We start from the raw sequence: 24,620 nt of genomic DNA, 5'->3' as shown, positions 1-24,620 counted from the left end.
TTCGACATTTGATATGTTGTCTATGTTCTATTGTGAATATAGTATCAGTTTTTGAGATTTGTAAATTACTGCCTTCCGTTTTTATTTACAATTTGTACTTTGTCCCAACTTTTTTGGAATCGGGGTTGTATAAAAAGAAGTGGCAATGTGGTTGAACAATAAGATGGATTCTGGCAGTGTTGGGGCGGGTTAAGTTGGCTCCATCTCACGTTTATCTCTGCATGAAGGACGCTCTCGGACAGGCGATAAGACGCGCTGAGCGCAAAACAAGCCGCCTGATACATGCTGATAAAGAAGACCGGTTACACACCAGTGAGACTCTTTCACCCTGTCCTCTCTCTCTCTCTCTCTCTCTAACAGTGCATCTGAGCCTCCCAGTGTCCCCACTCACTAATCCACCTGTACATCTCTACTTTACCTCTAGCTCATGCCCTGTATAGTTTAATACACATTTTATAAAGTTGTTTGTTTGTTTTTCCCATACAGCAGCGCGTAAGATCGTCACGTGCTTTCTAACCATCATAGAATGTATAGGCTGAAGTTAAGCCCCGCCTACAAACAACTTCAGCAAACAAAGATAGTTTAAGGCCCCGCCCCTTTATTAGTGTCAGAAATGAGTAAACAGCAGCATTGAAGTGGAGCGTTTTGAGGGTTTTTATCTCAGGAACACGCTGTCCAGGACACAACACGACAGGCAACTCGGACTGCGTAATTATGCACAGGAACAGAAAGTGGCACCGCATTTATTCGACACGACCAGAAAATGTCCAGTGAGCGGATAAACACAGTGGTGATGTGCGCGCTTTCCTTGGCTTTAGTCGTGAGCGCGGGGCAAACTTTTGAAAGCAAAGGTAGGGCGCTGTTTTATCTGTTCTTTTAGTCATTATTGTGTTTTCTCTCAATTATCTCCAGTTCTGTGCGTATGCATAGTACATACACTACCGTTTAAAAGTTTAGGGTCACCCAGACAATTTTGTGTTTTCCATGAAAAGTCACACTTTTATTTACCACCATAAGTTGTAAAATGAATAGAAAATATAGTCAAGACATTTTTCTGGCCATTTTGAGCATTTAATCGACCCCACAAATGTGATGCTCCAGAAACTCAATCTGCTCAAAGGAAGGTCAGTTTTATAGCTTCTCTAAAGAGCTCAACTGTTTTCAGCTGTGCTAACATGATTGTACAAGGGTTTTCTAATCATCCATTAGCCTTCTGAGGCAATGAGCAAACACATTGTACCATTAGAACACTGGAGTGAGAGTTGCTGGAAATGGGCCTCTATACACCTATGGAGATATTGCACCAAAAACCAGACATTTGCAGCTAGAATAGTCATTTACCACATTAGCAATGTATAGAGTGGATTTCTGATTAGTTTAAAGTGATCTTCATTGAAAAGAACAGTGCTTTTCTTTCAAAAATAAGGACATTTCAAAGTGACCCCAAACTTTTGAACGATAGTGTAACTGAGTTTTATGCATCACTGGTGTGGGGAGGACCCGTCTGACTTCTACACTGTAAACAATAACATCCCATTTAACAGTTATTCAGTTGCTTCGTGATGAGCCGGAGAAGATTAAATGCTTTTCTGAGACACTGAAGGACTTCACCTGTTTCTGGGAAGAGGAGAGAATGAACCTCAGTCAAAACACATTCTCCTTCTTTTACCAATACCAGTAAGCACCTGTTTGAGAATTCATAACATCTAACCAAGTGTCATTTCCAATACAAAACAGTCCTTGTACTGTTTTACCTTACATTAACTTTATACTGCATATACACACATTGCTCATCTCATCTCATTATCTCTAGCCGCTTTATCCTGTTCTACAGGGTCGCAGGCAAGCTGGAGCCTATCCCAGCTGACTACGGGCGAAAGGCGGGGTACACCCTGGACAAGTCGCCAGGTCATCACAGGGCTGACACATAGACACAGACAACCATTCACACTCACATTCACACCTACAGCCACCAGTTAACCTAACGTGCATGTCTTTGGACTGTGGGGGAAACCGGAGCACCCGGAGTTAACCCACGCGGACAACATGTAAACTCCGCACAGAAAGGCCCTCGCTGGCCACGAGGCTCGAACCTGGACTTTCTTGCTGTGAGGTGACAGCACTAACCACTACACCACCGTGCCACCTACACACATTGCTTCATGCTACAAAATAGATTATGTTGAAAATCTGCAGTGGGATCCAAAACTCTGTGTGCACTCATGAAAATACTTCTATTTTGCATTCTTTTCTACAACCCCGAATCAGAAAAAGTTGGGATGGTATGTCGAAATTGTTTCCAGTTTTAATTTCAATGATTTGACCTGTATTGCACTCAAAACAATACAACAGCACATTATTTAATGGGGTTTTTTAACCTCTTTTTTTTTTTTTTTCCCCAAAAAATAAACACTTGTTTCAATTTTGATTCTTGCAATACCCATCTCATCTCATCTAATCTCATTATCTCTAGCCGCTTTATCCTTCTACAGGGTCGCAGGCAAGCTGGAGCCTATCCCAGCTGACTACGGGCGAAAGGCGGGGTACACCCTGGACAAGTCGCCAGGTCATCACAGGGCTGACACATAGACACAGACAACCATTCACACTCACATTCACACCTACGGTCAATTTAGAGTCACCAGTTAACCTAACCTGCATGTCTTTGGACTGTGGGGGAAACCGGAGCACCCGGAGGAAACCCACGCGGACACGGGGAGAACATGCAAACTCTGCACAGAAAGGCCCTCGCCGGCCACGGGGCTCGAACCCGGACCTTCTTGCTGTGAGGCGACAGCGCTAACCACTACACCACCGTGCCGCCCCTTCTTGCAATACATTTAAAAAAAAAAGTTGGGACTGTAAAGCATTTACAGAATGTTGCCATTCTTTCCAACAACAATTAAAGGATGTTTAGAGACTGAAGACACCAAGTGGTGAAACATTTCAGGTGTTGTTTTGTCACATTCTTCCTGCAAACAGGCTGTAAGATGTGTAACAGTACAGGATCGTCATTGTCATATTTTTGGTTTCAGAATTCACCACACATTCTCTATTGGGGACAGAGGGAACAGAGACCCTCTTCTTCCACAACCGTGTCTTTGTAATGTGTGCAGAATGTGGTTTTGCATTGTCTTGTTGAAATATCCCTGGAAAAGAGGTTGTTTTGAAGGCAGCATATGTTGCTCCAAAATTTCAATGTACTTTTCTGCATTAATGCTGCCATCACAGAAGTGCAAGTTACCTTTGCCAAGGACACTGACACAATCCTATACCATTAGAGACCCTGGCTTTTGGACTTTTTTGATGGTAACAGTCTTGATGGGGGGGGCGGCACGGTGGTGTAGTGGTTAGCGCTGTCACCTCACAGCAAGAAAGTCTGGGTTCGAGCCCCGTGGCCAGCGAGGGCTTTTCTGTGTGGAGTTTGCATGTTCTCCCCGTGTCCGCGTGGGTTTCCTCCGGGTGCTCCGGTTTCCCCCACAGTCCAAAGACATGCAGGTTAGGTTAACTGGTGACTCTAAATTGACCGTAGGTGTGAATGTGAGTGTGAATGGTTGTTTGTGTCTATGTGTCAGCCCTGTGATGACCTGGCGACTTGTCCAGGGTGTACCCCGCCTTTCGCCCGTAGTCAGCTGGGATAGGCTCCAGCTTGCCTGCGACCCTGTAGAACAGGATAAAGCGGCTACAGATAATGAGATGAGATGAGTCTTGATGGGTTTTGTTGTTGTTGTTCGTCTTTGGTCCGGAGCACATGGCATCCATTTCTTTCAAATAAGACCAGGAATACTGATTGGTCTGACCACAATACACGTTTCTAATGTGTGATGGTCCATCCCAGATGCCTCAAAGCCCAGAGAAGTCAATGGGACTTTGGACACAGTTAACATAAAGCTTCCTTTTTGCACAGTAAAGTTTTAACTGGCATTTGTGGATGTAACTCCATATTGTAGTGCTTGACAAAGGTTTGATAAAGTCATCCAAGTCCATGTGGCTATGTCAGCTACACAGTGGTGCTTGGAAGTTTGTGAACCCTTTAGAATTTTCTATATTTCTGCATAAATATGACCTAAAACATCATCAGAATTTCACACAAGTCCTAAAAGTAGATAAAGAGAACCCAGTTAAACAAATGAGACAGAAATATGGTCATTTATTTATTGAGGAAAATGATCCAATATTACATATCTGTGAGTGGCAAAAGTATGTGAACTTTTGCTTTCAGTATCTGGTGTGACCCCCTTGTGCAGCAATAACTGCAACTAAACATTTCCCATAACTGTTGATCAGTCCTGTACTTGGAGGAATTTTAGCCCATTCCTCCATACAGAACAGGTTCAACTCTGGGATGTTGGTGGGTTTCCTCGCATGAACTGCTTGTTTCAGATCCTTCCACAACATTTCGATTGGATTAAGGTCAGGACTTTGACTTGGCCATTCCAAAACATTATTCTTCTTTAACCGTTCTTTGGTAGAACGACTTGTGTGCTTAGGGTCGTTGTCTTGCTGCATGACCCACCTTCTCTTGAGATTCAGTTCATGGACAGATGTCCTGACATTTTTCCTTTTAAAATTTGCTGGTATAATTCAGAATTCATTGTTCCATCAATGATGGCAAGCCGTCCTGGCCCAGATGCAGCAAAACAGGCCCAAACCATGATACTACCACCACCATGTTTCACAGATGGGATAAGGTTCTTATGCTGGAATGCAGTGTTTTTCTTTTCTCCAAACATAATGCTTCTCATTTAAACCAAAAAGTTCTATTTTGGTCTCATCTGTCCAAAAAACATTTTTCCAATAGCCTTCTGGCTTGTCCACATGATCTTTAGCAAACTGCATACGAACAGCAATGTTGTTTTTGGAGAGCAGTGGTTTCTCCTTGCAACCCTGCCATGCACACCATTGTTGTTCAGTGTTCTCCTGATGGTGAACTCATGAACAATAACATTAGCCAATGTGAGAGAGGCCTTCAGTTGCTTAAAAGTTACCCTGGGGTCCTTTGTGACCTCGCTGACTATTACACGCCTTGCTCTTGGAGTGATCTTTGTTGGTCGACCACTCCTGGGGAGGGTAACAATGGTCTTGAATTTCCTCCATTTGTACACAATCTGTCTGACTGTGGATTGGTGGAGTCCAAACTCTTTAGAGATGGTTTTTTAACCTTTTCCAGCCTGATGAGCATCAACAACGCTTTTTCTGAGCTCCTCAGAAATCTCCTTTGTTCGTGCCATGATACAGTTCCACAAACGTGTTGTGAAGATCAGACTTTGATCGATCCCTGTTCTTTAAATAAAACAGGGTGCCCACTCACACCTGATTGTCCTCCAATTGATTGAAAACGCCTCACTCTAATTTCACCTTCAAATTAACTGCTAATCCGAAAGGTTTATTTGCATTTTCCATACCATCCAAACTTTTTCTGATTTGAGGTTGTAATATAACACAATTTTCATTACAAATTATATTACTGACAACAAATTGAGCGAAAAATCGAATCTTTAGAGTTTCTTAGTATTAAGCATGTCCCCCTTTTGTTTTAATGACAGTGTGAACATGAGGCAACAAGTTTCTACAAAACCTTGTGAACAATTTTAGAGCAAATTAATTTAAATCCATCTACATTTTTACAAAGCAGTTCATATGGTCAGTGTCACAGATTTGCTAACATTTAAATTGGGTCCCATAAATAGTGCAGAATCTTGAATATTAAATATTCAAGATATGAAAAAAAAATATATATATATATATATATATATATATATATATATATATATATATATATATATATATATATATATATAAAATATAATTATTTTTTTTTTAAATCCCAGATTTTCAATGTGGTCTCAGACTGCACTAGGCCTACAGTTCATCGTTCATCTATTTAAAAAAATCTATTCTGTTTGGTGTTATAATGGGAACATGACCCTAATAAGTTTGTTGTGTTTAGGAATGAGAACAGCAGTGTGTGTGCTGTGTCTGAACTGCATATACAGGAGGTTAGTGGTAAAAGGATGTACCTCTGCAATATCCCCAAAGCTCTAAGCTTCACTCCCCTCCAGCTACGTGTGTTTCAGGGGGGAAGAGAACTTTACAACCGCAGGCTCTTCATTGACCAAGCTGGTGAGTTGGTGAGAGCTCAAGTAGATACTTTCTGTTCTGTCGGAGGTAACCAAGTTCATTTTGTTCTCTTGTTCTTTTTCAGTTCTATTGGATCCTCCAACTAACCTGACTGTGGTGAGCACAGGAAAACAAGGGGAACTGATCGCGAGCTGGCTTCCTCCTGCCGTGAAGTACTTTGAGGACAGTTTGATGTACGAGATCAGATATGTGGCGATAGGGAGTCCTATGAGGAAGGTAAACATAAAAGAGCTCATCTTATGAATGTTTTATCTCAATACATTCTTGAATAATTCTGATATTGAAAGTGTTAAAAAGCTAGTAAATTATTTGGATTCACTGCTTTCGCATCTGTAACTATGGCAGAGCATAAGTCATACAAACGTCTCGATTTGACGTTATTCTATCCACATTCACTGGACATGAGCAATCACACGCTCTGATTGGCTACTCTACTACTAGGATATCAGCTCATATACCATGAGTAGAGAAAAGCAAAATGGCGTAGCGTGTTGCTGAAGCAACTGAGGATGAAATGAAAACAATACTCTGAAACAAACCCCCCAAAATTATTAAAAAGCAACAAAATATGGAAAAAAAGTATTTGATGGTAAGAACATATCTTTTTTTTTTTTAAGAATTATTATTATTATAGCAACTTTTTTTCACAAATTGCTAATGTTCAGCGCTACGCGCCTCGTTGGCTATCAGCTCATGTATGACTTGATTTCATGGAATAACTGTTAAATATCACTGAATTTGCAACAGTGCAATATGATACTGTTTGATTCAGTAGCCTTTGATTGATATGTGACCAATTTTGTTCAGAATCTGGGGTAGACCCACATTAATTCCCAAACAATAATGACCGAGAGAAGAACTATTTTAAACGTATCGGAGTTACAGGTAAATCACCTTGCTAGTCTAATATATTGATTACAAATCAGTTTAAAAATATGAATAATTTCTTACACACACCAGTAGTTGGTAATAATCACAGCCATTTAAATCAACACATCAGTCCAAATCACTGAATCGTTATAACCCTAGATTTCAGAATATGGCACCTGCTGTCCTCCTTAAAAACAGGTAAAATCTTAGTGGACCTACAGCTGTTTGCTAATATTTTCTTAAACTTGGGATGTCCAGTTAACCTGGACTTCCAATAACGTATCTCTTTCTTTTTCAGCCTGAGATATTTAGTATAACCAGAGACACTACTTCCATTAATATGGATTGTGAACATGGAGTAGATTGTCAACTTTGCTTTCTATTTCAGGAAATAGTGAAAGCCAGCACGAAATTCACCCTGCGTGGCCTTCAGCCGAGCAGCAAATACAAGGTGTTAATCCGTGTCAAACCTGACAACGTCACCTATGATGGTTACTGGAGTGCTTGGTCAGATCCTGAGTTTGGGACTACACCCCCAAGTGGTGAACATTTATTTAAGTGTTGTTTAATCATTCTGGATCCAATTTAGTGTCACAATAGTGATCATAAATTATGATCACTATTGTGACACTAAATTGGATCCAGAATGATTCATAATGCTCTTCTTTCTCACTAGACCCCCTGATTTTGATACTGGTTCTCCTCATCTCCCTGATCCTCATCCTGCTGTCTTTCACTCTGCTTCTGTCCCACTACAAGTCAGTAGAATACGTAATATACAATACGACTTTTTTATTGTAACCAGCAAACATAGTAACATTTTATAATAAAAGTACAGCATAGAATCTACATTGATTGACAATATCAAAGTAGAGACTTATGGAGAGTTTGTGTGAACCGTTACAGATCCCTGCTAAAGAAACTGTGGCCTGACATCCCCTCACCTGAGCACAAATTCCCAGGCCTTTTCACAGTCTACAAAGGAGACTTCCAGGTACGTAAATTAGTCTTGCTGTAATGCTAATGATAAAGCGCAGGCATGTCCTTTAAATTATGACTAGCAAAAGAAGTCTTGTGTTTGCTTGAATTAAATTCCTTTCAGAAGAAACATGGACAGTATTTCCTTCTTGTATTGTCATATAAGCAAATTGTAGAATCAGTAACTCTGCCTTTCAGAGAACTTGGCAGTAACCATTTTGATTGTACCCTCAGGAGTGGCTTGGCCACAGTAGTGGCAGCAGATGGCCAGTTCATGTGTACACAGAGGAGCTTCCTTCCTCTCTGGAGGTGCTGTCCGAAATCAGTCTAGCACCACCACTAACAAGTCATACATCTCCCCTGAGGCCAGAAGCAATCCTTAGAGCACCTGACTTCATGAGAGAAGAACCACAGACCATGGAGGCAATCAATCAGTCAGAGACCCAGGATGTGGATGCAGGCCTAATTGACAGGTGGCAAGAACCTCCAAACAGCCACTGGTTGATGGAGCAGCTGAGGGCTTTTCAAGAGCATCCACGGATCCTCTCCCATTCACTACTTGAGTCACAAGACACATATGTCACCATCAACCAGAACTCTAAGCGTGCCCAGGGAGAAGTGCAAAGGGATGATAGCTTTGAGGAGTCATTGCCCCTGCAGGTTCTCTTCGCTAGCAAAGGGTCCTCCTTGATGGCTGCCTCAGATTCTGATATTGGCTCCTTCCCACAAAGTTCCAGGTCAGGAAGACTTTCATCGCAGTCAAGTCTTGAATATCCAAACCACACATGGCCTCCCAAAGGGCCAGGATACACTTATATGGCTGTGGCAGATTCAGGAGTCTCCATGGACTACAGTCCAATGAGCTTCAGCAGAATAACAGACATGTGTAATGGCACCATCAATGCCAATGAGTATAAAAATGATATTCCTGGACACAAGCGGCCGCTTAATGCTCAGCCCATCCACTCTGGATATTGATCAAAAACCTTTTTGAAAAATAAACCAATAACAACTTTAAAAGCAATGCTGAAAAATTTTATCCAAGCACGTCCTTTGGGAAGACAAGATTTTAAGTGCTCATGGAGATGGTAATGGAATTCAAACCAGGGTCTCTTCACTGCTTCCTTCTGAAACTTTCAGATAACAATACAACAATTCGGGAACGTAAGAATCTCCTGGAGACAGTCAGGCATACCTGGATTAATAATCAATAAGCTAATTTCCTCTTCTGTACAACATTTTTCATCATCTGGCAGCTGTTGAAGTTTTAAATATTTTGTATAGAACATCAAATACTACCTAGAGCCTTCGAAAAGTTTTAAATATTTTGTCAGTGTAAATAGTGATTGGTTTTCAACTCCTATATTTTATTTCAGAGTTTGTAGGACTGTGTCCATCCACTTTGTGTCTGTTGGTTGCCCATAATATTAAAAGGGTTCAACTGTTGTAAAATATGTAGATAATTTTTCATCTGGCATTATATGGGTTGTTAGGAAAAAAAGGGAAATATTTCAACATAAATCATATATGCCATCATATTTCTTAGTTATGCCAGCAAATAACAAAAGTAAGAGTGTCAAATAGTGCATCTGGCTTGGTCTTCTTAAAGGACATGGGACATGAAACATAAATGCACGCTATATCAGTTTCTTTCCATTAAAAATATGAAATAATTGCATCAACAAATACAAAATTATCTATTAAATTCAGCAAAATTGTTATATTCGTGATGATTATATGGCATTTCTGCTCGAGCTCCGATATGCATATTTTACAACCGGAAGAGCCGCTGTCACGTGATCATACGTCACAAAAACTTTCGGGTACAGCACAAGCGGGTAGATGAATATGGAGAAGTGTGAATCGTGATGATGACGAATGCGACAAAATAGTTTTTGTGTCTTGGATGACAAGAAAATTGTTTCGTTTTTAGAGTGTTTAACGTACATTGAACATCATGGTGTATTGCGACCTCCCAGTCAGTCAGACGCGCTGTCACTCCTGTTAGCAATGTAGCTAGGCTCAGCATGGCCAATGGTATTTTTTGGGGCTGTAGTTAGATGCGACCAAAATCTTCCACATTTTTCCTGTTTACATAGGTTTATATGACCAGTGACATGAAACAAAGTTCAGTTACACAAATTGAAACGTGGCGATTTTCTATGCTATGGAAAGTCCGCACTATAATGACAGGCGTACTAACACCTTCTGCGCGCTTCGACAGCGCATTGATACCTTCACTCGGAGTTGTACCATTATTTTTTAGACAGGGCGGACGGACCAGGGCATTCGCCCGCCTGGCCGTGCCCGACGAGGAGCGCTCTCGGCCGGCTTGGGAGGCAGACGGCAGCCCCTCCTGGAAGTGTGGTTTTACCATGGACCTCATGCGGTAAGGATTAGTATTATAATTTTGGGTGTATCAATTATTGATTATCATAATTCTGACTCGTTTCGCCTTTTTGAATGTTTTCATCTCGGACTCTGGAAGCATTGTATCTCAATCAATCTCGAAAAATATCAGCAAAAAAAACCTAGCTTGCAATGGACTTTAGCTAGATCTATGATGAACTTTCAATGTATGATACAAAAATAATACTTCTTTCAACAGATCATTAGCCTTTGAGCAGAATTGTTTTTAACTTACCAGGATGTGTTATCGAGCCGACCGCTTTCAGTTTCATGGGGATTGAATGAACTCTCACTCTCAGAATCATCTGACCCGTCAGAGTAAAGACAAGATCCATGTTCATGTGAATTTCCAGCTATCGGTTCGAATTGATAGGGTCTAACTTCACATCTCTGTGAAACATCGGGAATGTCACTGTCGATGGTGTCCATTTCGGTAACCTGTTTACATTAGATACCCAAGCGCTGGCTCCTTGAAAGTTTTTGTGACGTCACGGGTCACGTGACAGCTTAGCTAATTAACGAATCGTTTCACGCTGATGTATAAAAAAGTTGAATAATGTGGTGATTTTCACATTTTTGACGCCCTGCAGTGATTTAGATGGCATTTCTTATGTCCTTTATACATAATTATACCCAGAAAAAAATCCATGTCCCATGTCCTTTAAGATCTTCGTCAGTTCAATCGTTTGACCCCTAGTTTTGCATCTGTAATATTGTGATTTCTGTAGATTTATATTACATATGGTGCAAAATACAGGTATCATTCATCTACAGTTTATTTGTACAAAAAAAATCCAAGTTTTAAAACTGTTTACTAGATTAGCTGAAAGGTACCAGTCTCTCAAATGCTATTTTAAGGCCTTGATCTTCTTCCTAAATATAGACATTTTTCAATTGAATGAACACAGCCAAAAATATATATTGTGAATGTGACAAATAAGTACATTTTTTAAAAAACACACAATATCACTAAATATGACAATTGTATATGTTATTTGTGTATTTCAGTAATTATTGAATCTTTATTTTCTATCGAGCTACAAATTCCAGAAGAAACTTAGTCACTTTAAGAACAGCACAAGGAGCTTCAAGTTTTACTGAGTGCCCTACCTCTATCAAGTCAATGCACCAATCCGGAAAAAAAAAATGACTGTTTATTTTCACATATTTTGTGTACCCCACAGTAATTATCATAAAGTCATGTAAGTAAATAAATAAATACAGTTCATGGTCACATTTTTTTAAAATTAGTATTTGCAACCTGACACAATATGGTATATTAAATCTGAAAAATGTATTAATGCTTAATGTCAAACAATTTTATAGATTAATTAGAACCTACTGTAAACGCTACTGTATAGCACCCAATAATCTGGCATGTTTTTATCCCCCGCTGGCTGAAAGTCTCGAAGGGGGATTATGTCATGGCGATGTCCGTCCGTCCATCTGTCCGTCCGTCCCGGGAAGGGTGCTTACCTTCTGAAATCAACTCCTCTCACAATTTTTGGACAAATTTCTCAAAGCTTGCCTAAAGGCCTTGTTATATGACAGTAATACGCATATTGCAATTTAATTTCGTTTGTGAACATTTTACCAGAATTTTGACCCTTGATTAAATAACTTGTACTTTGACAATTTCATGAGGGTGTATGTTCTTCTGAAATCAGCTCCTCTCACAATTTGTGGAGGAATTTCACCAAACTTGGAAAAAGGCTTTGTTATATGACAGTCATATGCATATTGAAATGTAGTTTATTTGGGCAAATTTTACCAGTTATGCCCTTGATTATTAACAAACTTGTACTTTGGCAATTTCATCAGTGTGTGCTTGCTTTCTGAAATCAACTTCCCTCACGATTTTTATCCCTCACTGGCCGTAAGGCCTGAAGGGGGATTATGTCGGGGTGATGTCCGTCCATCCATCCGTCTCAGGAAGGGTACTCACCTTCTGAAATCAATTCCTCTCACAATTTTTGGAGGAATTTCATGAAACTTGACAGGATTCTTTGTTGTATGTCGGTAATACGCATATTGCAATTTCGTTCAATTCAGTTGCATTTTACCAGAGTTATGGCATAGTTGCCAGCTGGGGATATTGTGCTCTCAGAGCACTCTTGTTAAATAAACATAAAATAAAGAATGACAGTTTTACGATTAAAACCTTCTTAGGTTTGGGATAATGTGAAACAAAGTTGACGGTGAAAACATTTTAAATATAGATTGTATTTTAAGCTTTTTTTTTTTTCTTTTGCAAGTCTGATACATGTGTAATAATATAGCATTTACATGTTAACCTCGTTCATATAAATTCTTCCACATAGAAGTCCTTTGTAAAATATGGTTTGAGAATGTTGTATGCAAGCATGTTTTCATGTAACAGTCAATTGTTCTTAAGGGTGTTTTATATTTGTTTGAGGCTATAATTGTTTTTTATGAATCTTAATAAATTGTAAGACCAAAGTCAACACAGATTGTTCTGTTCCAGTTCCCACACTGTATAGCTCTATTCCACTGAAATGTGCCTGAACCAAAACACACACGTGTTACAGTCAGCTGCAGGTGCTACAATTTAAAGTTACAACACTTTAGATAATCTCTTAAATCTGATATTAAATGGGGCTGTGATTCTGATTAACCTCAACTAAAGCTGATTTTTGAGGTTAATCAGAATCACTTCACTGATGACAGGTGTATGATAAATTACCTTGAACATGAATTTGAATGTGATTGGTTCACTCTGAGCAGTCAGTCACATGCCCCAAGACTGTACTCACCTATAATCAAGTTATTGGAAGTTTTTTTAAATGTTTCTTTCCCAAAATATTTCTATTCGTTTTTCATTTGAATTTTCTTGGTCGCTGTATCTCATTAAAAGGTGAAAAAAACCTGACATTTAGTTGCTTTCATTTTTTTTTTTTTACATAATAGGCAGGTATGCAGCCTTTTTAAATCCACTGGATGTATCACGATACACAGGTTTGCTAACAAAACCACCAATACATGGCGGCACGGTGGTGTAGTGGTTAGCGCTGTCGCCTCACAGCAAGAAGGTCTGGGTTCGAGCCCCGTGGCCGGCGAGGGCCTTTCTGTGCGGAGTTTGCATGTTCTCCCCGTGGGTTTCCTCCGGGTGCTCCGGTTTCCCCCACAGTCCAAAGACATGCAGGTTAGGTTAACTGGTGACTCTAAATTGACCGTAGGTGTGAGTGTGAATGGTTGTCTGTGTCTATGTGTCAGCCCTGTGATGACCTGGCGACTTGTCCAGGGTGTACCCCGCCTTTCGCCCGTAGTCAGCTGGGATAGGCTCCAGCTTGCCTGCGACCCTGTAGAACAGGATAAAGCGGCTACAGATGATGAGATGATGAGACCACCGATACAGTAAAATTAAAAAAAAGTTGGATGATGTATTTTTGTAGAATAAAAGTTTTTTTTTTCCTATTTACAAATGCTTTTTATTCATAAAAGCATCTTTATGTGCCAAAAAGGACAGAAAAAATATTTAACAAATTTAACATTTTACAACTTCTAAGATTAAGTACAAAATTTTAATAACATCTGTTGCTTCCAGTCAGTCAGTAACAAATTACTTAAACACGTATAAAGATGAACACAAGACGATGGTTCATTCATAAAACCATGAAAGGTACATTTTATTTTTCCAGTTTACAAAGACTTTTGTTACACTGTGTCCGAGTGTGCAGCACAAAAGTATCCCCACCCACCCCAAATATTATTCAAATAAAAGTTCAATAAACTCTTTGGCGTGTCATGTCTTATTTCCACCATCAGAATGTTGTACTTGTGAGGTCTCATCTTTTGGTGCACTTTCTGGCCTGAACTCGAGTGCCCCATTAGACTGCATCACCACACGCCACTGCAATCGCACACATTTCTCTAAATTACCATACCCATCCACGTGCAGTCCCGGACCCGAGAGATACAGCAGCCACTCATTCTGCACTTCTCCGCCATTTATCACTTTGTGCAAGTTGCACCTCACCTGCAGGTAGCGCTCTAGGACTAAGAGGATGGAATCTGGGGCAAACACGTCACCTGCTCGCCCTTCCCACTCAGGCTGATAAGAGACGATGACCCTGAATGGAGGCTGTTGGCTTTTCTCAGTTCTAGCCTTGAGGAAAGCAGCCGTGTCGTGCAGGAGAGCGACGATGTGAGCAGCTGTGCTCTGAGAATCTTGCTGCAGCCTGTTCTGAACACACACATACTGCTCCACTCCATCTATGATTAGCAAGGAAGGAAGTGGTGCAGTCTCGGTCACCAGCTCGTGAAGGGATGCTACGTCCTCCAGCAGCTCCTCCAACGTCTTGGGATACACAAACCGGATTTTCTACAAGGAGACAACATTAAAGGGAAATCAATGGCTTGAATATCAATATCAACAAGCGATCTTCAACTGTGCAAAAGGTTTATGATGATTAAATACATTTATGATTAAATTCTGAGGGATGGAATGTAGCAGTGGTTTTCACTGTTGCCTCACAGCAAGAAGGTTCTGGTTTCGAACATCATGGCTAACTGAGGCCTTTTTGTCTCGAGTTTGCATGTTCTTCTCGTGCCTGCATGAGTTTCCCCTGGGTGCTCTGGTTTCCTCCCACAGTCCAAAGACATGTGGATTAGGCCAAGTGGCTACTCTAAATTGCCCATCGGTGTGAATGTGAATGGTTGTTTTTCTCAGTTTTAGCCCCGTGATAGATTGGCAAACTACCCAGGGTGTACCCCTGCTCTCACCTGAAGTCAGCAGGGATTGGCTCCAGTTTCCCCCACAACCCTGACACAAGTGGTATAGGTAATGCACGGATGGATTAAATTCTGAGTTGACTTTAGTGCTGGCTGATTTTCATGAATCATTTGGTTAACTCAAATTAAATGTTTTAACACAATTTTCTAAATTTCTAATGATTATTGTACATTGCACTTTATTACTAAAACATCCATAAATGCTAGTTCAAAGCTTAAACCAATATAAAGGAAAGACAGCCTTCTTAGGCTAATAACTGCCTCCTACAGCCTGTGATACTCCCAAACACTGCACGCTTTATATATACACATCACACACAGTCGTCGACTTACGACCTATGCGACTTACGACTGATCGACTTTACGACTGTCTGGCTATGACTGGCAAGTGTTTCCCAGCTGAGCGTATGACAGTTTCCGCCCCAGCTCCCGGCAGCGCCCAGCATCCAGCCAGTGTTGCCAGATACTGCTGACGGTTTCCAGCCCAAAATACGTTCAAAACCCGCCAAAATGCACTTAAAACCGCCCAATCTGGCAACACTGCATCCAGTCTCTTCTATTATATGTGCAGTGTTTCACTGGACAAACAACGAGCGAGCTACAGCGCGCGTACGGCTTAACCAGAGCTTGTGCTATAACGTGCGCAGCTGGTAATCAAAGTAACTTCCACTTTTCTGTTCCGTTACACTGTTCTGCGTCCAATGTCCAAAATGAAAAGTTAGTTTTCAACTGTTCAGCTAAAAAAAAAAAAGTAATTAAAACGATTGTGTTGTTGAAATGTGTTTGCAATTCATTTATAATCAAAAACTGATACAGGTGGATGAAAGAGTGATAGTGTGATAAAAAAGTACTATACTAGTACTACTGAGTGATAAGAAGTCCTAGTGAATGCTTGATAAGTAGACAATAATAAATAATTAGGTGTATTTTTCGGCATGCGCTGCGCGTGCACACTATGGCTCAAAATAATATACCGGCAAGAAATAAGAGTTACTTTCACCCGAGTATGCAGTGTTGGACTTAAACCAAATAAATGAGCCAAGGTAATGAAATAAGAAAATGTTGATAAAATAAGACTTTAAGATGATTACAATATCATTACACATCACAATATACTTACGTTCATTTAACATAGACCGACTTACGACCAGATCGGTTTACGACCGGTCAGTCATAACCAAACGCAGTCGTAAGTTGACGACTACCTGTGTGTGTAATATATATATACACACACACACACACACACGCATACACACCTCAGTACATCCTAAGCAGTAATTCACCAATTTAAATTATTATTTTTTTTAAATCTCAGCACGTTCAACAGATGAAGCTGAAAATTAAATGCTCTCATGCTCGTATTTTGTTAGCAAAAAGCCCGGCAAATAACTTGGGTGAGCGATGCATGTTCTTTCTCAAACAGCGAACTATATAGGCAGTGTTTTAGATTTAACAAATGAACATGTCTGTCGGGGCGGCACGGTGGTGTAGTGGTTAGCGCTGTCGCCTCACAGCAAGAAGGTCCTGGGTTCGAGCCCTGTGGCTGGCGAGGGCCTTTCTGTGTGGAGTTTGCATGTTCTCCCCGTGTCCGCGTGGGTTTCCTCCGGGTGCTCCGGTTTCCCCCACAGTCCAAAGACATGCAGGTTAGGTTAACTGGTGACTCTAAATTGAGCATAGGTGTGAATGTGAGTGTGAATGGTTGTCTGTGTCTATGTGTCAGCCCTGTGATGACCTGGCGACTTGTCCAGGGTGTACCCCGCCTTTCGCCCGTAGTCAGCTGGGATAGGCTCCAGCTTGCCTGCGACCCTGTAGAACAGGATAAAGCGGCTAGAGATAATGAGATGAGAACATGTCTGTTGATTAATCTAATACTTGTGTATATACACACACTTAAAGGTAAGTTTTACTTTGTTTATTTCTGATGTGCACTTCTTTACTGAACATCTTTTGTGTTTATCCTACATCATATTTAGTGTGTTCATGCTTCTTGCTTTGAATGTCCTTGTCAAGTTTGTGTTTATTTAATAAAGAAAGTCTGTGGTTGCCTCTGCTGCCACTTCATGGACAGGTATCCATTCAACCTTCCTGCATTCTCCACACAATTATGCCTGATGGTGCTCGAGCATATGATTCACGCAGTTATTTATTTTATATGTTAATAATAGTAAAATTATAAAGTGCTATAACTTCTTTATAATTTGGCTGGAGAACTCATCTGGAAAAGCCACTGATATTTTCTTTAAATAATATTTAAAACAACCATTATTTGCACCATTTACTACACATGATGCTGTTACTGCTTTTGCACATCTACATTTTCCTAATAAATATTAGGAAAAATGCATTCAAATAAATACATACAACAAACTTTAGAAATTGTGTAATTTGTATCCTGTAAGAACAAAATTTTTGAAATCGTAATCAAGATTTCAAGAAGGGCGGCATGGTGGTGTAGTGGTTAGCACGGTCGCCTCACAGCAAGAAGATTCTGGGTTTGAACCCAGCAGCTGGCGAAGGCCTTTCTGTGTGGAGTTTGCATGTTCTCCCCGTGTCCGCGTGGGTTTCCTCCGGGTGCTCCGGTTTCCCCCACAGTCCAAAGACATGCAGTTAGGTTAACGTGGGGCGGCCTTGGGCTGAAGTGCCCTTGATCAAGGTACCGAAGCCCCGACTGCTCCCCGGGCGCTCTAGTGTGGCTGCCCACTGCTCTGGGTGTGTGTGTGTGTGTGCACGCGTGTGTTCATTGCTTCAGATGGGTTAAATACAGAGGATGAATTTCACTGTGCTTGAAGTGTGCATGTGACAAATAAAGGTTTCTTCTTCTTCAAGAATCATTCATTAAGTTGGAAAAAAAAAAGGTTTTTTTTTTTGCAATAGCACCCAGCCCTAGCTGAGGGTTTTTTTTCCCTTTCATTTTTTTTTCAGTCAACTATGTGGTCCATTTTCACTTTTGCTAATTGTGCAGACATTGACCACAATGTCGTATTTGACTATCTGCAGATAGCAACACTAGTGGGAGTTCATCTCTGCTGAAAGAGCGAGAGAGATACAGCAGTTCTTTACTCCTTTATACTGTCCAGCTCTCTCACCTCCTCATCTGTACACTGTGTTCAAACAGATCGCCTTCCAAAGCCTCAACTTCTGATAATGCGAATACAACCGCACTTTTAAGTCTGCCATCTCACAGATGGCTAACTAGTTGAGGTCATGTTGCTGCTGTAATGCATAAGCGACTATGTTGTATAGTTGCACTGCATTCCGTTATGTGGGAGTCCAACTTTGGTTGTCTTCATGACTTAATCATTGGATTTTTCTTTAGGATGACACTGGAGGTTTTCAAGCAATGACAATGAAATCTGACCATCACTTTGAGATATTTTTTCCCCTATTAAGGCTAGACGGCCTTTCGATTTCATAAAATCAGTGAAATTTAGTTCCCTCTGAAATTGTGATACATGTTTATTTCTGCAATTTCTCCAAAAAAAAAAAAAAGGCCATTCCGTGGCTGGAAAGTTATTTAATTTGAAGGGATTCCCTAGCAAATAATGTGCATGAAATCGCTCACTTCGTGCAGTCAAGCAGACAGAGGAAGTCCGTGTGCGCATGCGCAAGTTTACCTTCTTTTCCTTTTAGGTTTTATGGCAGCTGGCATCCACAGTGTTGCGTTACTGCCATGTATAAAAGTTTACCTTGACCGTGCACTGACAGTTACATCATTCTGTCACTAAACAAACAGCTGATCACACCGAGGTGCTCACTGACTTCACACCTACTGCCGATATTTATTATTTTGGTCCTGCATTTCCCTTCCTTCACAACGTAAAGTCTTTTCTTCTCACTTTCTGTTACTGTAGTCGGTCTTTCATGTTTCATTCGCACACTTGCATCCTCCATTTTTCTCATCTCATCTCATTATCTCTAGCCACTTTATCCTGTTCTACAGGGTCGCAGGCAAGCTGGAGCCTATCCCAGCTGACTACGGGCGAAAGGCGGGGTACACCCTGGACAAGTCGCCAGGTCATCACAGGGCTGACACATAGACACAGACAACCATTCACATTCACACCTACGGTCAATTTAGAGTCACCAGTTAACCTAACCTGCATGTCTTTGGACTGTGGGGGAAACCGGAGCACCCGGAGGAAACCCACGTGGACACGGGGAGAACATGCAAACTCCACACAGAAAGGCCCTCGCCGGCCACGGGGCTCGAACCCAGGACCTTCTTGCTGTGAGGCGACAGCGCTAACCACTATACCACCGTGCCGCTCCATTCGTTAACTGTTCCGTTTTTTTTTTTTAATAATAAAATTGGAAGTCTGTGATCCGAATTCAGTAGCTTTCGGTCCACTAAACAAAAATAACTGGGTGTCAGGGAAAATTCTTTTTATGACCTACACTTAAAATCTAAAGGGCAGTACAGCTTTAAATGCCACCAAACCTCAACTAGCAATATGGTCTTGTGACATCAGTGCAACAGATATGCACTAACTTTTCAGGAATAATTAAAACACAGCACCAACCAAGGGGCGGCACAGCGGTGTAGTGGTTAGCGCTGTCACCCCACAGCAAGAAGCTCCTGGGTTCGAGCCCTGTGGCCGGCGAGGGCCTTTCTGTGTGGAGTGTGCATGTTCTCCCCGTGTCCGCGTGGGTTTCCTCCGGGTGCTCCGGTTTCCCCCACAGTCCAAAGACATGCAGGTTAGGTTAACTGGTGACTCTAAATTGACCGTAGGTGTGAATGTGAGTGTGAATGGTTGTCTGTGTCTATGTGTCAGCCCTGTGATGACCTGGCGACTTGTCCAGGGTGTACCCCGCCTTTCGCCTGTAGTCAGCTGGAATAAGCTCCAGCTTACCTGCGACCCTGTAGAACAGGATAAAGCGGCTAGAGATGATGTGAGAGAGAGAGCACCAACCAACAAACGAGCAAAATCATTAAGCACGTCACATATTTCAACATGAACATATTTAACGTGTTTCTGGGTGGATGTTTGTTTAAATAAAAGGAAAAATCTGAGCAGGAAGGTCTGCAGGAGTACATCAGAATCACCTGTGAACTCAAAGGTGCATTTCTAAGGGCCTCTGCATGCTCTTGCGACAAGGCTTTCGCAGATAGCTTTTCGCAGACAGTTGTAGTTTATTGTTGAGCGGGGAGTAATAGGCGTGCGCGATGTTATTCACCGCCACAACACAAGGGGGGGCGAAGTCGCTAGGAGTAGTTGGTGGGTGTGGTTAGTGGAGTGTTTATCCTCCGGTTACTTAGAATGACTAGAACTGGAGTCGTATAGATGTACGTACTTCCTCACTTCCTCGATCAACTGTTCTTCGTGCTGCTCCATGTTCGATCGTGTTTTTAAAAATGGCGGTCGTGAAAACAAACCAAACCGGGAAAGTAGGGAAGTGGAAGTGCGTGTACAGCGGACGTAGAGTGGACCAATCAGAGCCCTCTTGTCTGCGACGCTGTCTGCGAGGCTTCTGCGGTGGTCACAATTTTTGGGAGGTGCGCGCAGAGCGTCTGCAAAGGGGGGGGGGGGGGGGGGGGCTACGCAGACGCCATCTGCGACGCCATCTGCGAGGACTGCGTTGTCAGCATAAATTGGCCTTCAGTCATTTCTATATAGTGAGAAAGGAGATTTGTAAAGGTGCCTTTTTTTTTTTTTTTAATTAATCGCAAATGTTACTCATGTTAGCCAACTGGCTAACAAAATCAGTGACAAAAACCACCCTTTGGTATGGCTGCCATGTAGTTGTATCCACAACAAATGAATATCAATGACTTCAATAGGTGTTCCTCAGACTTAAATACTTCCATATATGGACACAAACACAAGGCCATATTTCCATTTATTGCCTACAGGATGCTCAGAGCCCTTCTCACATTAAAAACACCCTCCCCACCTGTCCTACCCCCCCCCAAAAAAAAGAAACCCTAACCTGCCCTCTCTCCACCCCCCAAAAAACTCAACTGCCTGCCCTAACCCCCCCCCCCCAAAAAAAAGGGGGGGGGGGGAAATGGGGTAGAATAGGGCAGGTTAGAGGGTTTTTTTTTGAGGGAGGGAGGGGGTTGGGGTAGAGCAAAAAAGAAAAACCAATCTCTTCCCTCCCACCACACACACTCATCCCTCCTCCAAGGCTCTTTCTTGAGGACTTGTCCTCTATGCATTCAGCAGGCAGTGCACGTTCATGTGTTTTGGAGGCATGGCTTTGGAAGGAAACCTGAAGAGAGCTAGAATATTTAAATGTACCTTATTCTTGCAGGTTTCTCCAAAATTACCCTGCCTATAACTTTTTTTTTTTGAGGGAAAAAAAAAAGCACCATAATTAGAGCGGCGGCTACATTTATCAACACCTTTTCAGATTTACCAATAAAAAAAAAAAAAATTTTACAAAGGTGAATTTCAGTTACAACAGTTATTATTCGCCTCGCCTTTTGATCTTGTCGTCTGAGGACACAGGTCATTACCTGAGATGGAATTTTTTTTAGCACGATCAGCAATTTGAGAAAAACCCAGACATTATCATCACAGGTAAGCATGGTGGAAAGATCATGGACATGTTTTTACTGATCAAGTTCACTGATATTTCATGATCTCCTTGTCAAAACCTACTTTGTTTCTTACACTTTCATTTGACAGTCACCATTTTGTACCTAAACACACGTTTGAGAATCACATGATGTTTCGATAACAGTGATCGCCTTCACCGGTGTCCACCATTATTGACACTCTGTGGAATTAAGTGACATTTACAACTGTTATGTATCAACCTTTGTGTAAAAAAATAAATAAAATAAGTTCGCTGTGATTTCTAATATTCTTTTCTGATTCATAACAGAATGGAATGCTTATAGGAGTATTTGAAATCTGATTGCAATAAATAGAATTAGTCAAGAATTAAATTCCTTGCATATAAAAAAAAAAAAATTACATGCTTGAAATATTCAGATTTTTCTATTCCATTCAGATTTTTTTTGTTGTCGTTTTGCAGTTTGTTGTAAATATCCACCACAAATTACAATATCAGGACACATTTTATATTTTGGTTCGAAGAATGACATGTGACCTTTGACCTGGATTTTCATGCGGTTACAATGTCAATTGCCTGTTGACGGTGGTGTAAGTGGTTAGCACGATCGCCTCACAGCAAGAAGGTTCTGGGTTCGAACCCAGCGGCCAGCGAGGGCCTTTCTGATACCCCTTTTCCACCAAATCAGTTCCAGGGCTGGTTTGGGGCCAGTGCTGGTGCACAACTCGTTCAACCTGCGAGCCAGCTGAGAACCAGTTTGCTTTTCCATAGCTCGCAGTGCTAAGCGGAGCCACGTCATTACGTCGCTGTATACATCATTATGTCGCTGTATACGTCAGTTACGGCGCTACGTTTACATAAACCTTGGTGCAAATATCAAAGCAAAAACAACGCGGAAGAAGCAACAGCAACAACAACAATAATAATAATAATAATAATAATAAATGACTTCGCGTTTGTACAGCTGCTGCTTCTCGCTGCTTAAAAATGGCGATCTTTCACGGTCTTGTTATTATTGTTGGTCTTAACTCTGCCTCCCCACTGACGTAAGCGGTTCTTTCCTCTGGCCCAGCAGAGAGTTGGTGCTAGCCTGGAACCGGTTTTTCTGGCCCCAGAGCCAGTTCTTTGTCAGTGGAAACAGAAAACCCGGTTCCAAACTAAGCACTGGCCCCGAACCAGCCCTGGAACTGCTTTGGTGGAAAAGGGGCATGTGTGGAGTTTGCATGCTATCTGCAGGTGTTCTGGTTTCCCCCACAGTCCAAAGACATGTGGTTAGGTTAATATGGGACGGCCTTGGGCTGAAGTGCCCTTGAGCGAGGCACCAAACTCCCAACTGCTCCCCAGGCGCTGTTAGCATGGCTGCCCACTGCTCTGGGTACGTGTGTGCGCTCATTGCTCACATGTGTGCGTTCACTGCTTCAGATGTGTGCGTTCACTGCTTCAGATGTGTGCGTTCACTGCTTCAGATGTGTGCGTTCACTGCTTCAGATGTGTGCGTTCACTGCTTCAGATGTGTGCGTTCACTGCTTCAGATGTGTTAAATGCAGAGAGGAAATTTCACAAGTGTGTGATGAATAAAGTTGTGCTAACAAAATGGGATCTACAAAAATACTTAAGAAGTGGAACAAAAAGATTTTCGGACAGGTTAAACATTATTAGTTAATTTGCTTACAAACATTAGAATTACTTCCTCATTTAAGTAAGCACCATCATCGATATATTTATATAAAAGATATTTTGTACTAAATATAAGTCAAGTCAACTTTATTGTCAATACGCTATACATGCTCGGCATGCAGCACAGATGAAATTTCAGTCCTCTCTGACCCACGGTGCAAACAGGCAATGCAATAAATAAAAACAGAATAACTGAAATAAACAATATAAACAGTATAACCACTCTAGATAAGAAATAGACATAGACTAAACACTCACAGGTACCACATACCGATGTTTTTTTTTTTTAATAAATAAAAAATAATAATCTGGGTGTCGATAATTGTGTACAAAAGTGCCAATACTTGTGGAACGATGTCACGTGACCTGATACGCTAAGTAATCTGGAATCAACTCCGTTTTTAACTCCCATTGGTAGTTTGAGTAACTATTTATGCACAATTTACGTATTGAAAGTCTTTTCTACTTTTGCAACGGCCAAAAGATCGTTAAGGTGTCGATAATTGTAGCCGCCGCTCTAGTTCAGTTCGAAAAGATTTCTTCTAAAGTTACTAAATGCAGACTGAACAACCATGAAAATAAACATACCATTCGGACACGGTTAAACTTTTAAGTTACCTTCAGACTGTCAGGCTTCAGAGATGTGGATGAATCCTGCACGGTTACTGGAAGGCTCTGAAATTGATTTTGAGTGAAAAACAGCACTTTGTGTCCCATTTCTGAAGCTGCTGTTATAGCTGTGAGGAATAACAGCGCCCTGTTGATGTTTTCATCCCCGACCACCAGAGCGCTGCTCCCCGGCTCAGAAGACAATTTTATATCACCTGCTGGATGCAGCTGTGAACCAAACCGCTGGAAAACGACACTCAGTACATCAACCATGGTTGTTTCATAAATACATACATAGTATAGGATATATTTTTGCTACAGGACATAACAAGCTCATGAACTAAATTACAGAAAGCGACAAACTACCGTAGCAAGCCGGCTAAGCTACATGATACCGGTTTCCCCGTGAACCGAGAGCGCACCGCCCGCCTGACTGTGATTGGACAGCTAAAAGGGAATCTCTTTATCTTGATTGGATATTCGACGCGTCAATGTCCTGTAGCGTGTCACTGTTTTTCAACATCATCTATTTGCATTATTGGTGTATTATGTTATTTCGATGTTAATATTCAAACAATTCAAACGATTAACACGAACGTGCCCATGCATGAAAGCTATTATTATCTATTCTGGACAAAAATCCACTTCCTTTAAAGGTGCTTTCG

At 41.3% G+C, this 24,620-nt stretch overlaps 2 protein-coding genes across 2 annotated transcripts; one reads left to right on the top strand and one right to left on the bottom strand.

Moving 5' to 3' along the window:
• The first annotated feature begins 623 nt into the window (after nt 1-623).
• On the top strand, nt 624-13,277 carry epor (erythropoietin receptor). Its single transcript, XM_060901534.1, has 8 exons — nt 624-851; nt 1,545-1,677; nt 5,951-6,123; nt 6,206-6,357; nt 7,400-7,553; nt 7,688-7,769; nt 7,918-8,005; nt 8,224-13,277. The coding sequence occupies exons 1-8, from the start codon at nt 764-766 to the stop codon at nt 8,965-8,967; spliced, it is 1,614 nt and encodes a 537-aa protein (XP_060757517.1). The 5' UTR covers nt 624-763; the 3' UTR covers nt 8,968-13,277.
• A 739-nt stretch (nt 13,278-14,016) lies between these two features.
• On the bottom strand, nt 14,017-24,556 carry swsap1 (SWIM-type zinc finger 7 associated protein 1). Its single transcript, XM_060901535.1, has 2 exons — nt 23,965-24,556; nt 14,017-14,740 (listed from the first exon to the last, which is right to left on the bottom strand). Exons 1-2 carry the CDS (start codon nt 24,226-24,228, stop codon nt 14,162-14,164), a joined length of 843 nt encoding a protein of 280 aa, XP_060757518.1. The 5' UTR covers nt 24,229-24,556; the 3' UTR covers nt 14,017-14,161.
• Between the last annotated feature and the right edge of the window lie 64 nt (nt 24,557-24,620).

Source organism: Neoarius graeffei, chromosome 20 (genome assembly GCF_027579695.1).
Source record: "Neoarius graeffei isolate fNeoGra1 chromosome 20, fNeoGra1.pri, whole genome shotgun sequence".
Lineage (NCBI taxonomy): Eukaryota > Metazoa > Chordata > Actinopteri > Siluriformes > Ariidae > Neoarius > Neoarius graeffei.
This window is presented reverse-complemented; position numbering and strand designations above follow the sequence as displayed.